This window comes from Furipterus horrens, unplaced genomic scaffold (assembly GCF_987537825.1).
Source record: "Furipterus horrens unplaced genomic scaffold, mFurHor1.1.pri manual_scaffold_5, whole genome shotgun sequence".
NCBI classification, from domain to species: Eukaryota; Metazoa; Chordata; class Mammalia; order Chiroptera; family Furipteridae; genus Furipterus; species Furipterus horrens.
The window spans coordinates 6175520-6191245 of NW_028327175.1; the positions used below are offsets into that span (position 1 = coordinate 6175520).

Genomic DNA, 15726 nt, shown 5'->3' on the forward strand with positions numbered 1-15726 from the left:
TTCACTGTGTTTCTAAAGAGAGGTCATGCTTTTTCTGATCTTGAGAAAAAAAGAAACTACGGGAACTCCTTAGTCAAATGACAAAAGGAACTGCAACTTCAGGAACCCGCTGTGGTTTTTGTGACCCCCCTTTCAACGGTGACTTGAAATCTGACCTGTATCAGAATTGGACTTCACTCAAATCACTCAAGTGGAGGTTTTCATTTATAAATGTTCTGACTTATGGGGACTTTTCCCATATAAGTGACTCTTTCACTTAGACATATTTTACCAAAATGATTTCTGCCCCTAGTCCTAATTAAACTGTGTTTGAAAAAAGCAATCTGTAGATGGTGTAACTGTAAAGAGCCAAGACATTCCAACTATGTAAAAATACACTCAATTTTTTTAAAAAAACAATGGGGGCCAAGCATTTGCGTACCAGTTGGAAAACCAGAGCCAATAGAGATCTCAGCTCTGTGGTGAAGGGTGTGTTTAACTCACCAACACCTGTCCTACCGTGAACCCCAAACTCCCCTAGTGACAACAATCACTCCAGCTCCCTTTTAAAAATTCAAATCCCCAGGCCCCCTCCCAGACCTGTTCGATCGCAATCTCCAGCAGAGAGGCCAGATGCTATGTTCTCAGCAGGAGCTGCAGATAATTCTTGCTATCAGGGAACCCTGGGAAACTGTGGTCTGTGCCCACCCGTCCCTGGCCACTGTCATGGTCAGGGAGTAGGCCCAAAGGCTAGGACACGAAGGGCTGGGCAGAAAGGAGGGAAGGACATGGCTGAACAAGAGGTCCTCTCCCTTCCTGCTGGCACGTGAAGCCGAGAGGACAGCAGAGAGAGCCAGGGAGGCCCTGGCCCTGGCCCGCACTGCTGACTCCAGCCTCAAAGGGAAGTCAGTCCTTCCCACGGGTTCTCATGGAGGAGGAAGGATACATTTTATAACAAAGGATACATTTTATAACAGCTGAAGCCAATCGGAGTTGATGTCTTCTATTGCTTTTAGCCAAAGGGATACAGCTCTTTAAGCAGTTTAAGAAATTGCTACTATTTTTAATGAAATGAGATTAATTCAAAACGATATGTTTGTAAAGCACCCACCTCGTGTCGAATCCTCGAACAATCGCCCCCATGGACTTGGCTGCGCCCGCGGAGGCCAGGCCAGCAACGCCCCCGCCAATGATCAGAATCTAGGAAGGAGGGCAGAACCGATATGTTTTCAATCAAGTTCATTATCCACTGGTTACGAACACTCATCTGCTAATAACTCTCAGTGCCTAGGACACGGCTCGCACTCAGTAATAAACCAGGCAGTGCTGGCGGCGGTGACCAGCCCCCACGGAGCGTACTGAGCGGACACACAACTCCTGAACTGAAGGCCGCTGTTCTTTTTTAATTTATCAAAGGAACACTCCTGGCGAAGGCCAACAACCGTCACTAAAAATAGCCTGACAATCAGCATCTCAGGGTAAAAACTATGTCCAGCAAGGTCAGAATTATTATATGTGTTAAAGGTTCACAGCTTCTTCCACACGGTATACAAGCTGCTTCTACTCTCATTCCTTGGTAGTATTCTGCTACCACCACTCCCACCACCCCAAAAATGGTTGAATTTTACTAAGTTCATAAAATACCAAAGTAAGTTTCAAAGATGGGTACAACTTTGGGGAAACATCTACTCCCACCCCGACGTTGAGCTCAAATGCTTCTGAAAAGAAGAGCAGGTAATCAACCACCTAATTTTGAACCATTCAGAATGAACTGCACCTGAACTACAAAGCCATGTCCTTAATCTCCCTAACCAAGGGAGGATCAGAGCCAAGGAAACCAAAGAATTCCTCAGAAACAAGAGTCTCCCCTGCCTTCTAAGAAATAAAGAACAATGCTGGCTCCGGTGTGGAATAAGCCGTCAGAGAAAAGCCCTATTATGCTTCCCAGTCCATTGAAGGCAATTCCTTGTTGAGGGAGGAAGGAAGGAAGGAAGGAAGGAAGGAAGGAAGGAAGGAAGGAAGGAAGGAAGGAAGGGAGGGAGGGAAGGAAGGAAGGAAGGGAGGGAGGGAGGGAGGGAGGGAAGAGAGGAAAAAGAGAGAATGGCACCCATAGAAACAGTGAAGGTCATAAATCCCTACCCACCCATGGTGCCCACACCCTCCCCCTCTAAGAACCCTAGACTGGTCTAACCACACTCCAGTGACCCCAGGCAGGGTCTCAAAAATCTTATGAATTGCTCTTAATGGAAGGCAGGAGTGAGTCTACAGGAAAAGTAACAAAGAGGGACCAGAGAGAACAAATCGGCTCTGGAAAAAGACCCCACAATTTAAAAGTGGGAACGGCACCAGAATAAAGCAATGTGATCTTACCAAAGAAACATACTCTCTCTCTCCACTTGAAACACTTAACACTCTCTCCACTTGGGCCTGTTTTTAAAGCAATTAACTAGAATTCTCAAAGCTGCTATAGTCTCTTTTTCATTTTCCTAGGCGGTTTACGTTGTGTGTGAACTCGGGGTTAATAATGACAAATTACGGAAAAGCAGGACGCACCAAGTGACCCGGCACCCTTCAGACAGGTACACTCTGTCAGTAGGTGACAACAGTTACAGCCCTGTTTCCTGTACCTTCTGACGGGCTTATATCATCATTGCACGCAGGAAGGGTTGGGGGGGCTGGGGTCACAACGTAACCTACTCTTCCACCTTGCCACCCCCCCTCAACTCTCAGCTCTGCTCCCAATTTAGATTAAAGAAACCGCACCCTTCCCCTGGCCAAATATTCTGATCACACCACCTCCCATTTCCCATCCTCATGACCCAAAATTTAGCAAAAAGTGAGGAAACAAAGACAATCTTTTCAAGGAACCAAACTGTCGCAATAATTGGGAAATCGAGAATTTGCTGCATGGTATCTTGAAGCTTTTTTAAAAAATAGTAATAAACAGGCTACACAGAACAAGTTACCCAAAATCCCTTCAAGAATTCAAGTTAGGAAGTAGTAAGTCAGAAACAGAAAAAGACGAGAATGTCTACAAATGTCAACAATCTTTTTTTCTCAAGCAACCTGAAGCAGCTCTGGCCCTCTGCCCCATGTCTGTATGGGCCACACCGTCATCAGTGTGAAGGAACCGTAATGGCACCGGTGACACAGCTGTCTTCTAGACCTCTGCACACCCTTGCCACTCGTTAATTCATACTCTGGAGGAATGCGGAAAGGTTTACTTACCTTCGCTGGAGGGACTTTTCCGGCCGCTGTGATCTGACCGGTAAAAAAGCGTCCAAAATGATTTGCTGCTAGTACAACAGCCTTATAACTTTAAAAAGAAAGAAAGAAGAGAAACAAATGCATGAATAATTCCATAAAGTGAAAGACGGTAGGCAGGCTCATATATCATCATACATCATCCATTACCATTTAATCATCAAAGAATGATAGCTAACATTTTATAGAAGACCTACTGTGTGTCAAAAACACTTCCCAAGGCTGTAGATATACTTAGGACTTTAATCTTCACAACAATCAGATGGGTAGGTACAATTATTATCTTCGTTTTACGGGTAAGGAAACTGAGACCCAGAGAAATGAGGAGACTTGCCCAAAGTCTTCATTTTAAAAAAAGAAAAAGTGAAGGAAAGACAAGAAAATGCTCACAGTGCTTTTCTTTGGGTGCTGGGATCACAGGTATTTCAAACCCTGTTTTACTTTATTCTATTGTCCAAATTTCCTTTGGTGATGACACAGTATTTTCATAACAGGAGGAAAACTTTTAAATTAAAAAAATTAGATTTGCTGTATTCTTGTACATAATACAATTCCAATTCCAACCGCCTAACAAAACAAGAAAACACCCGCCTTGACCTCTAATGGTTGAAGGCATGGGATTCTGAGACAGAGGGACCTGAGTTCAAGTCCAGTTCTCCCACTGACTAGCTTGGTGACCTTGGGCACATTTCTTAAATTCTCATGTATAAGGGGGACAAAAAAGAGCATCTCTTAATGTTGTCGTGAGGACTACATGAGGTAATGCAGGTAAAGCACTTACCTAAAGCCTGTCACAAGAAATGCTTGGTAACCATCAGTGTTCTTAGCTAAACACACACTCCATGCCATAAAAACTAGTACAATATACCATCTTTCCTTTAATAGGATATTTTTAACACATTAATTTCATTGTCACACCATTTTATACTTAAAAGGCACTTTTACACAATCTCAGTAACACACACTCTAGCTTCATATTATAATTCAACTATTAAATGAAAAGCTCCACCTACTAGCTGACAATAAAACCTTTCCTCACTCGTATTTTTATAAAATAAATGTTGCCTGGCATAATAATTGGTGCAAAAGCATGCACTGTTTTAAGTTCAGTTATATTAAAAGCAGGAAAATAATATTTTAGAGATTACCTGATTTCTTCGTCTATTTCTTATGATAGACATTTTCAAAGAGCAAATATGATAAAGATTCAAAGGCCATTGAAAGAAATTAAATTGGGGAATTAATGTTTTAAAAGATGCAGTTGTTATACAGAAAAAATAATGTTCATTACACAGGAAATGTACGAGAAAACATAGATGCGGGGAAGGGGAAGGTGGGCTTGTTTTTGGTGACAGCAACAAAGCTCAGAATGAACATCAGCGAACTGAAAGGAACGTGTCTTCAGTGTCGTATGGCCGTGTGTGTGTGTGCACGCGTGCGCACGCGTGTAGTGATTTAGACCGAAAATGATTTATCACATGATGTGTGATAAGGATACTAGACAATACGCCTCAAACTGCACCCTTTGCACATTTCAGCACAGGACATAAACGGTGATTCTTTAACCTGTGCTCCATGTCTCCCCCAAGGTTCAAAGTCCAGCCGACTCTGGGGCCCTAGTGCGTGGGAGGGAGGAGAGACCTGTTTCTGGACAGCCCGCCATCCCTCAGTTCAGCGAAGGCCTCTCTGTTCTTAGTGGGTTTGTTTCCTTTGCCTCATCGTATTTCATTTGCTCAAAAGACTCTGCAGCTGAAAACCACTCGTCTAGAGCTACTGATCTTGACAACCTTTCCGAAATGTACATTTCACACAACATCAACAGTCCCCTTCAAAGTTTACACCGTACGTCTTCTATATAAAAGTTTACGTCCCTCATTATATTGACGTAACTCTTCCGCAAACTGAATGAATATGGCAAAGGTTTATTTTGTTCCTTGGTATATAACTTATATCACAAAAAAATACATATCTTTAAACCAACCATTTGCCATATTATGTTAAGGACAACAAAACAGTTTTTGCTTTGTCATTTTTGTTTATGGATCTCATTCACATCCCAGGTGAGCAGCTAAAACCCCCAGCGGAATCTGAGGCACAGCTGACATCCTATTCCTAAGATAAAGACCTAAGAACACGCCCAGCTCATGCCTTAGGCTTTATTCACATTAGTCTTTCCTCAAGCAATGTTTTCTTTTTTTAACGTTTTCATTTGTCGGTGCCTCGTTCACATTAGCAGGCTCACTGCTAATGGTTTTCCTGCTGCACATCTCATCCAACTAGTTTCCTAGATGAGCTGATTTCCTAAGCTCCCTCTGGTTTCCAGATCTTTGCCCTCTCTCAGCCGAGTGAGCACCAGGCCACACTCACAGGGCTATTCCTGTCACCCCCACGACAGTGGGTGGGACTGCGCAGAGCCCGGGCCCCGGAGCAGACTGGGCTGTGGCCAGGACCCCTCCCCACCGGGCTCTCCCAGCAGCGGGCATGAGGCATCAGAGCCGCAGGGCAAATGACGTTTACTGCCTGCTGGCCTTAGAGGTCAGAGGCAACAGTCAGTCCCCCTTCAGTTACTAATGTAGGTTTTAACACCAGCTGAAATTCTTCACGTGCACACATCTTCCCTATTCACTCACGATCTTATGAATCTACTGGAGCAAAACCTAATTAAAATGCTGAAATCGGCCAATATGTATATATTTGATTGAAACATATGAAACTGCCAATATCCAACCATTTTCGACCTATAGGAAGAGCAATTTATGTTAACAAGGCTAATTGTGGCAATCATTTCACAACAGATACATAATTCGAATCATTAGATTTATACCTTAAATGTACACAATGTTATAAATCAATTAGATCTCAATAACACTGGAAAATAGCTATTTCAAACTAATATATATGTCTGCACACATGTATGAAATACAGTAAATTCCTCTTACAAATGATGTCAGTCACTTCCTTTCCTGGAGAGAAATATTACTCATCTTCCACCCTGAAGGTTAAAAAGGCGGCAGAACACAGAGAACCATCTCTTCTCTGCTGACTGGGAAACAAAATGAGTCTTAACAAGAAGATCAGCGCGCTCTCCAAAGGCTGCACCCTCCCACCGTCGTTACAGGCAAAATCACTGTAAGAGCGAACAGCTCCGGGAAGCATGTATCTGTAATGCTGTTCTCCTCTCGTTCAGCTGAAATAGAAAGGAACCTACCCAGCAATGTTGGCCATGGAGCTCAGCGCGTCATAGCCCTGAGCAATTGTGACTCTCGGAACCTGGTCCATCGCCAAAACTGTCGTTTTTCTTTTGGAAAGTTTATCTAGCAAGTCTGGGTTTTGCGCTGGATAAATAAAACTAATCAGTGTCCCCGATGTCTTTAAAAGATCAACTTCATGACTGTTTAATGTTGGATTAGGCATGGGGGCCCGCACCTGGGAGAAAAAAAAAAAGTCAAGTCACCAATTAAATATGCAAATACCTTTATCACATTTTTAAGTAAAGAAGACAATTTAAATAATATGCCATGATGGAACTAATATTCCAGAAGTGATCTTTCAGTAATAAATTTCTGACTAAATTCTCACACAGGGTAAGGCCGCAAAGATCTCCCTTTCCTCTGACCGATGAGCTACACACACACTGGGTGGAGTCAAGGGCACGGATCACTTAAAATAGTGCTGGGACAGGTTCACTGGGACAGTGAACTACAGGGCAGGGAAAAAACATGCAGGTTCTGCAACAAGCCTGTCCTCCCCAACCCATGACTCCAGTACGATTAAGAGACGTTGTAATAAACAGGAAGTTTTGGTTGTGTATTCAAAGACTCAATTCTTGCTAATTTTTGACAAGCACAAACATGTGGAGTATTGAGAAGTTAAGAACATTAAAAACTAAAACCTCCTGGTCATATATAGAGATTTTTGTCACTTTAATATTCCAGATGGATCTTTATTTATGGATGGATGCAATCAAAGTACCACTCAATTGGATTTAAGCAAAAAGCTACCATAAACTCTTATGTTAAGAAGTACCAAGCCAGTCAATGAATACATACTCCACATGCTTGAAAATTCCCAATGTCCACATTTTAAAGTCACATTTTTTAAATTCCATTTTAAAAGTGTTTCAAAACTTCATTTTAAAAGTGTTTCAAAATTTCATTTTAAAAGTATTTTAAAATGTGTTTTATATCCAAGCTTAAAATCAACCTTCAATGGAAGTTTAGCTCCCAGTTAACAGTAGTGTTTTTAGGCCAGTAAGCATAGAAAAACACATCTCTGGGAAGTAAGTTTTAAGAGGAAATAAGGAACACAAACCCTGTGTCAATACTTTCATCCCCATTTACCTATTAGACACCTTTATCTGTTAATCCCATTTCGGTTGTTGGCCTGGTCATGCATGCGAGGGTAGGTTCTGGACTTTAGTTAAGACCCTCTGACAAGGTCTATCTTTCCTCAGTGAGGATCTATAATGTAGATTTAATAAAAATTCCAGGAGAACTTTGACTTCTTCTGGCCCCTATGGAATGCTCAGCTGAGACCGCTGGCATCTGAGTGAGTTAAGCCAACAGAATGTTCCCTTGAATGTGCTTTTTAGGTCACGAGTTCCACGGGATACTAACAAGCTTGACTCAAAAGAGCAGCCCCAGCCAGGATCAAGTAGTTTATTAAGGCAAGGATGAAGTGTCTATGGTACCAGATTTGCCAGTGCCTTGAACATGCTCACACATTGGCAAACTCTAAAAGGAACCCAGAGCATTTGCAAACTTATGAGCACCTTACTAAGCCTTTTTCTGTGAGGCATCTCAAAAAGGTTTAATCCCTAAAATGTACATTGGAATGGGTTACACTGATTTTTCTAATTTTCCTAAGTTCTTTTACTCTACGCCAAGTTACATCACCAAGTATCTGGACACCTAAACGCTTTAAAAGCTTTAGCCAAATTACAATTGATCACCATGTCATACATTTTACTATTAATTTTCTATAGTAAAAGAACATGGTTTGTGTCTTTTGCAAGAACCACAATTTAAGACCCTGTCAAGATATTCGGTAGCTTTTATTAAAAAAAAAAAAAAAAAAAAAAAAAAAAAAAAAAAAACCTATTGATTGATTCCTGAGAAATCAACACAGAAAAAAGCTGATCTTCCCCCAAAAAGTGAGGAGCTTATTTTAACCTGATAATCATGCTCAAATAACCCACACCTCCCTGCCTGCCTAGGATTCAAGTTAATGTTCAACTCTGACAAGTACCTATGCTGCATTGGAGACACAGACTTTCTTCCTTTCTCTCTATGATGTTTTACTTCGGATTTATTGCTCAGCTTCCTCAGCGTGTCCATTTCTCTTACATATACTAAGACCTTTTATTAAAGTAAACAGGCGACTCGCCACTCAGCCCAGCACTGCTTTCTCCAGGACAGTCCTGCCCTTTCTAAAAATAGCACTGACGTCAGTTAAATCCCTGCTCCCCCAGAAGAGCACTGTACATTCAGTCCCAGGAGGCGTCCCACGATTTCCTTCTATTTCAGTAGCAGTTAAATGCTCACCTGCGGGCATGTTGGAACCACAGGCATGAGGGAGGACAAATAACCCTAACCAATTAAAAGGGAACTTCTACACAGCAAACGTAAAGCGGAAGATAACTTTTTCTCTTCTCACGGTTAAACACAGATCACACGGCCTGAACATGAAGGATATTCGCAACATGCAATCATTTCTTTGAGAAAAAGGCATCGTTTGAAACTATGAAACGCTGTAACAATAGACCACGTCAGTTACTTTTTCTATGGAAAGATTTTTAAAAGTCAGCATGCCGTAAAAAGAGGGGGGAAGCAATAATTACTTTGACCACCACGTCAGAGGCCAGCACTTCCTTTGTCCCTTGGATCTGGGCACCTGCTGCTCTGTAGTGGTCGTCTGAGAACTTGGAAGCTTCGCCGGCACCCGATTCCACGACCACGTTAAAACCCTGCTTGACCAAGGCCTGGACGCCGGCAGGAGACAAGGCCACACGCTTCTCATTCTCGAAAATTTCCTTGGGGACTCCAACTGTCAGTTGCTTATATGGAATTCCTACAAAGCCAAAAAAAAAAAAAAAAAATAGAAGAAGAAGAAGAAGATTTGGGATAAAATGTTTCAGTACCAAGGTTCAGGAAATAGATATGGGCAACCTGTTCAAAAGAGACTGTCCAAAATGTTTCTGACTCAGAACCACAGTTCTTTGACCTTCTTTTGACCGATAAGAAGTTTTTATGCCCACTGTCCTGTAAGTTCTAAATAGTTTATTTAACCAAATGCCTCTCCTTAAAGGTACATGACAGCTTAGTTTATTCTTACAAAAAAAAATAGATTGAGAGACCACTCAACACACTAAATCCACTCTTCAAATTAACCCTCTCGGGTTTACGGTTTCCTTGTTCTTCCTTTTAAGGAAGACAGAAGAGTAATTCACAGTTTTGAAGGCCAAACCTCTACTAGACACCCACAGCTACTGTCCTGGCAATGTGGCCACAGGTAAGGCCCCCAGATTCCCGAGTGTTGTATCTTGAGACCTGACAGTCTTAGACCCAGGGATCAGCAGCTGGGTCACGGGTAGTAGCCTCCGGGCCACACATGCGAAACCCAGCACTGGCACGGGAGCTTTGCCGGGGGACCCTCTATGCTGGCTAGTGACCCCCCCCATCAGGTTCTCTCTTGTGTGGCAGCGACCAGTGAGCACAGCTCGGGGGTCATCAAAGGGAGGTCGGCAAGCAGTGGTAGCAGAAATAGCAGCAGGGAAGACGCAGGGACAGAAGGTGAGTCCCAGCTACGAGATCCAGAACGACACCCCGCTTCCCCAAGAAGCAGGTGAAGGGTCTCCTGGGCTCCCGCACTTCCCGGGAGCCCTGACACTGAGTCCTCATCACTAAATACAAGCAGGGGTGGTTCTGCTCCCTGCAACCCCAGAGAGCCTGGAAACACAGAGTGGAAGCGCTCACACGCGCTTCAGACTGCCTTTAGCTCGAGTCCATTAGTTTCCTCTGGTGTACTCAATCAGTGGGCATGACAGATTTTTTTTTTTAATAAAAAGGATTTGCTTTGATATAAAAATTACTAAAGTTTAGGAAATCTAGCAAATCAAATGATCTCTGTAGAGTAACTTATTGAGACCTGAGAGAGCTTATGTCAACCTAAAAATATCTGCATTTGAACAGTCTTAGATCCTACCGTGCTGCAGCAATAATAATTGATAGGAAGCTCAAGGCAGATATATGCTGAATCTTATACTCTACTTGAAGGAGAGGAAAGTAATAAAACCCTGGCAAATATTTTGGATTGATGTACAAAATTAAATCACATACACCTACTTAGAATTCACTGACCTAACAATCTCAGATTATCTAGGCCCTACGCACCGTATGTCAAAGGAGGTACAATCAAAGAAAAGTCTAATCAGAGAAAGACAATCAAAATCACATCACAAGGATTTAAGAAACAACCTGAAATGGCCAAATATGACACAATTTGAGCACTGAAAAGAACAATGAATTGCAACGTAGTAAAATACATCCAAGGCCCTGGCTGGTGTGACTCGGTGGATTGAGCATTTGTCTGGGAACCAAAAGGTTACTGGTTCCATTCCCAGTCAGGGCGCATGACCAGGTTACGGGCCAGGTCACCAGCTGGGGGTAGTCCGAGAGGCAATAGATCAATGTCTCTCTCTCATATTGATGTTTCTCTCCCCTCTTTCTCCTCTCTCTAAAAATAAATAAATAAAATCTCAAAAAAAACACAATGATTTAAAAATAAAATAAAATAAAATACATCCAAGGAGGTTAAAACCCATGAGTTCACGATGACACTAAAAAAAAATCAATAAATACTTTGTAAGAGCTTCCTTGGTCAAATTCAGAGGAAGGAATGTGTGGTGGGCAGCATAAGGGGTCTCCCAAAGACATCCCCATCCTAATCCTCAGAACCTGGGACTAAATTACAGTACCTTACACAGCAAAGGGGAAGGGAAGTAAGGTTGCTAACCAGATGACCTTGAAATAGGGAGATTCTCCTGGCTCGCCTGGGTGGGCCCAATGTAATCACAAGGGTCCTTAGATGTGAAAAAAGGGGGCAGAAGCATCAGAGTCAAAGAGTAATTTGAAGCTGCCTGAGCCAAGCAATGCAGGTGGTCTCCAGAGAGTGGAAGCGGCGAGGGGACAGACTTCCCCCTAGAGCCTCGGGAAGGAGCACAGCCCTGCCCACACCTCACTGTAAGCCCAGTGAGGGCCGTCTCGAACTCGGCTTCCGTAAGTGTAAAACAACAAATTCGTGCTGGAGGGAGCCAGTAAGACGGCAATCGTTTGTTAGAGCTCAGATACACACATCAGGGAACCAACTGGTTTCTACCAAAGCCAGTAGTAATGGGAAGGAATCCACACTCCCGCCACCTTTCCAGCACAGAATCTCAGGGTAACTAAGCAATAGAAGGAAAGTTGTTCTTTATAGAGAAATTCTGTCTAATAAACAAAGAGAGAATGATAGAATATCACCAATTTAAAACCCCTGATGACACAGGCAAGAAGAATGTCAAATGCCTTGCAACTGGATGTCTTCCCAATGAGACAGTCTCGCAAATTTAGAGACTGGTTTGTGGGTTATGTTGTATAAAGTAACATGTGTTTTCTGTTTTCATAGGGTATACACCTATGATCTCATTACCTGAGTGACTATCTGTATGTATAGGCCTCACTTAATCCTGTCTGCATTGCTGCCTCCTGAGACTCAACAGTTTGGCTGAACTAAATGGCTGGGTTGGTGAAGAACGGGGTGGTCTGTGGGCTTCACTTTAAAACTGGTTTCTCTTTTCTCTCCTAACGGCTTGGACAGAAAGGGCCCAGAGGTCTGAGAGGGGGGGAAACCTAAAATATTTCCGTCAGCCCAAACTAAGTATAGTGGGCAAAAGGGTTTTGGACAGGTGAGATGTACCTGGCACACCTTCCTCCAAAGAAGCCTTTTTTCCCCTAATGTGGGACATTGAAAAATTAATCCCTGCCTTCTGTCATCTAGTGGTTATGGACTGAATGATGTCTTTTAGCCCTGTTGCCAAATCTGTTGCCCCCAGAATACAACAAGGATGTCAGCCTGTTAAATCAAGCATGCCGAGGTCCAGGGACAGCCAACTGACCTGGAGTCTGCAAGATCCTTCCCCATGTGGGAAGGCCACCCTGCCCTCCACACCCCCACTCAAATAAGTAAATAAATGAATGAATGAATGAATGAATGAATGATAAAACCATGGATTTAGTGAATAATCATCAATCAAATGGCTGCAATAGCCTTTGAGTGAAACACAGGTGGGGGCTCCATAACAGATGGACCACACGGGCAGCATCTAGGCTCGCAGATTAACCACCTTGACGGAACACAACACATAATACACAACATCATCTAGGAAGTATTCTTGCTAAAAAAATCAAGCCTGACTCTGATCCAGTCTCTAGGTCTAGCTGAATGTCACAGAAAATACAAGGCACAGAGAAACTGGTTAAATAATACCAAAGGAATTCAGTCAGGCAAACCAGGAATGTGAGAAAATTGTACAGGGCAACAACTACATTCTTCAAGAAATAAATTAAAAGGAAAAAAGAGGAGGGGACCATAAATATCCAAAGGCACCTAAAGACACAGACGCAAACCCAGCACGCCGACCCTGCCTGGCTCATTACTTGAACAAAGTGGCTGTAAAGAAAAAAGTGAAAAAATTAAGAAAATATAAACAGACTGGAAGTACTTTTCATGCTTTTCAATGTGATCATGAAATCGTGGTTTTATTAAGGAAAAAAGTAGAATGCTTATCTTTTAAAGATCAAAAGTAATTATCTAGGAAATAGTCCAGAATCAGAAACCAAACCAACAATAAAATCTGATACATAACCAACGTGGAGGCCTTCCGGTCTGTGTAGCTGCTGACGAGGACAACTGCCAAGCCCTCGGTGCAGCCAGTTACTTTTATTTTATACACGATTTTATCACACCGGATAATCTGACTTTCTAGAAAACTCGTTTAAATATCTGAAGACAGTGCCGAGGACTCCCAGGGGCAGGGGCCTGCCGACGGTGACTCAGTGCGTGAGACAAGAGGCCGTGAAATCTAGGAAAGGCACATGTGAGCGTTCAAAAGGCCGAGGGTGTAGGGTACTCCATGCACAACAAGCAGGTCTATGAACTTAAATTTAGAAGGGCATATTCTATGTGCCCCCCAGATATGTATCCTGTCCCTCCACCTTAGAAACTGAATGTCATTTTTAGTTGAGAACACTACCACCTAGGGAAAAAAAAAAGACAAAATGTCCAAGTGTCCCTGACCACTACGTACAGCCACCGGTCTGCGTTCTGGCCAGCGAGGTAGAGACAAGAGTGCTGGCGAGGCCTTCGGGTAACACGCATACAGGGAAGTAGCTGACTGAGCTAGAAGGGCCCCCTTTAGCCTGCCGTCCTTCTGGCCTGCACCCCACGGCAGAAGGCAGGAGGAGGGGCGGGGAGTGCTAGCAGGGAAGGCCTTGCAGACCACAGAACGGCTTCAGCTCTTACTGCGCGTGAGCTAGGAAGCGAGTGGCGAATCCCGAGCAGGAGGAGGAACGCGCTCTTTCACTTTGAGAAGATGATTCTCTCTGTCACACACAGCGCAGGCTGCAGGGGGGACGGACGCAGACAGCACGGAGATCATTTAGGAGACTAGCACAGGAGTCCAGGTGACAGATGATGGTGGCGTGGACCCGAATGGCAGCAGCGGGGACACTGAGACGAGGACAGATCCTCGAGACAAGGTAGAGCTGACCGGCACCTCCTGGGGGGCGTCTAGGGTGACACCAAGGTTTCTGACCCGAGCACCCGAGACGAAGCTGCCACTCACTACAGGGCGAGGCACCGCTGCAGCCGCATCCCCAGGCTCAGCTCCCGACTCCCGAGCGCAGAAGAGCCGCTCGTGGGCACAGCGCGCCGGTGCTGACTAGGACGGGGGAGAGCGGCCAGGAGAAGGGGCCGCGGTAAACAGGCGTCCCAGAGCTCAGCTCCGGCGGCTGACCCTTGCTCTTGCCCCACTGTCTTTTCTCCTGCTACACTACTGACCTCTGGGACTCCTATGCACGCAAAGTGTAAGGCAGCGCCCAGAAGATCACCCGCAAGCACCAGGCCGCCAAAGCTGGCCTTCCCTTTTCTCAGTGATCAGGACATGGCTGGCTCCCAGGCTGGGAGGCCTGCTCCACGCGCGCTGAAGTGAGACTTTACCTGGCTTTGCGGGGGATTTACACCACAGCGCCTGATGGGTGTGCAACGTCCGCAGAAACTGCTTCTTCCCGGGGAGCACCTTCCAGGACCCCCAGGGGCTCAGGAAAGGACACGAACAGCCCGTCACCACTGTTTTCAACAGGTTCGCCATGTCCAGACGGGCTCCCAGCTTTCCGAATCCCCAATCTTCTTGAAGGTAAATCACTAAGGGGGAAGAGAATAAAATATTTACGTGCTGAGAAAAACATACTTTCTTTTGAATATCAAAATCACAAAAACAAGAAAAAACAGACAAAAAAAATCCTAAAAACATACTCATCCAAAGAGTTTGGAATAGAACAGTTATATGTGGGCATCTACAATGAATTTTTTTGCCAGGTCTTTTACGTATGGAAGTTTTTTTCCAATTCAGGTATTTAAAACTTGAATGCCAGACTTGGAATGCAGACTGGTGCAGCTACTACAGAAAACTGTATGGAATTTCCTCAAAAAACTAAAAATGGAACTGCCTTTTGAACCAGCAATTCCACTGCTAGGATTATACCTGAAGAATCCTGAAACTCCAATTCAAAAGAACCTGTGCACCCCAATGTTCATAGCAGCACTGTTTACAGTATCCAAGCACTGGAGACAGCCCATGTGCCCAGCAGTGGATGAGTGGATCACAAAACCGTGGTACATTTACGCAATGGAGTACTATGCAGCAGAAAGAAAGAAGGAACTTCTAGCATTTGCAATGACATGGATGGAACTAGAGAGAATTATGCTTAGCGAAATAACCCAGGCAAAGAAAGACAATACCATATGATCTCACCTAATACAGGAGGCTAATGAACAACACAAACAAACAAGCAAAATAGAACCAGAGGCATGGAAACAAGGAGCAGACTGACAGTGACAAGGGGGGAGGGGAGAGGGAGAGAAAGGGGGCAAGAAGGGGAAGGGTCTAGTCAAAGAACATGTATAAATGACCCATGGACATGGACAACGGGGTGGGGACTGACTGTGGGAGAAGGGGTGGGCAGGGTGCAGGGAAGCAATAGGGATAAAAGTGGGACAACTGTAATAGAAAAACAAACAAAAATTTTTAGTGGGGGGAAAAATTAAAGCAAAATAAATTAATAAATGAGCCAGCAAATCCCCTCACCCCACCCCCAAAAAAACCCTCACATGTAGGAAAGTGAACAAAAGGAAATGTAAAGTGTGGAAATGCACTTTTAGTGAATA

At 43.9% G+C, this 15726-nt stretch overlaps 1 protein-coding gene across 1 annotated transcript in view; it reads right to left on the reverse strand.

The window, feature by feature from the left end:
- NNT (nicotinamide nucleotide transhydrogenase) overlaps positions 1-14703 on the reverse strand; it is a 70935-nt gene extending 56232 nt beyond the window's left edge. The window contains exons 1-5 of the mRNA XM_090276132.1: positions 14500-14703; positions 9083-9312; positions 6452-6669; positions 3208-3295; positions 1091-1179 (exon numbers count right to left, since the gene is read on the reverse strand). Of these exons, the coding sequence (XP_090132258.1) occupies positions 1091-1179; positions 3208-3295; positions 6452-6669; positions 9083-9312; positions 14500-14650 (776 nt within the window). The 5' untranslated portion in view covers positions 14651-14703. The remainder of the gene's footprint in view (positions 1-1090; positions 1180-3207; positions 3296-6451; positions 6670-9082; positions 9313-14499) is intronic.
- Between the last annotated feature and the right edge of the window lie 1023 nt (positions 14704-15726).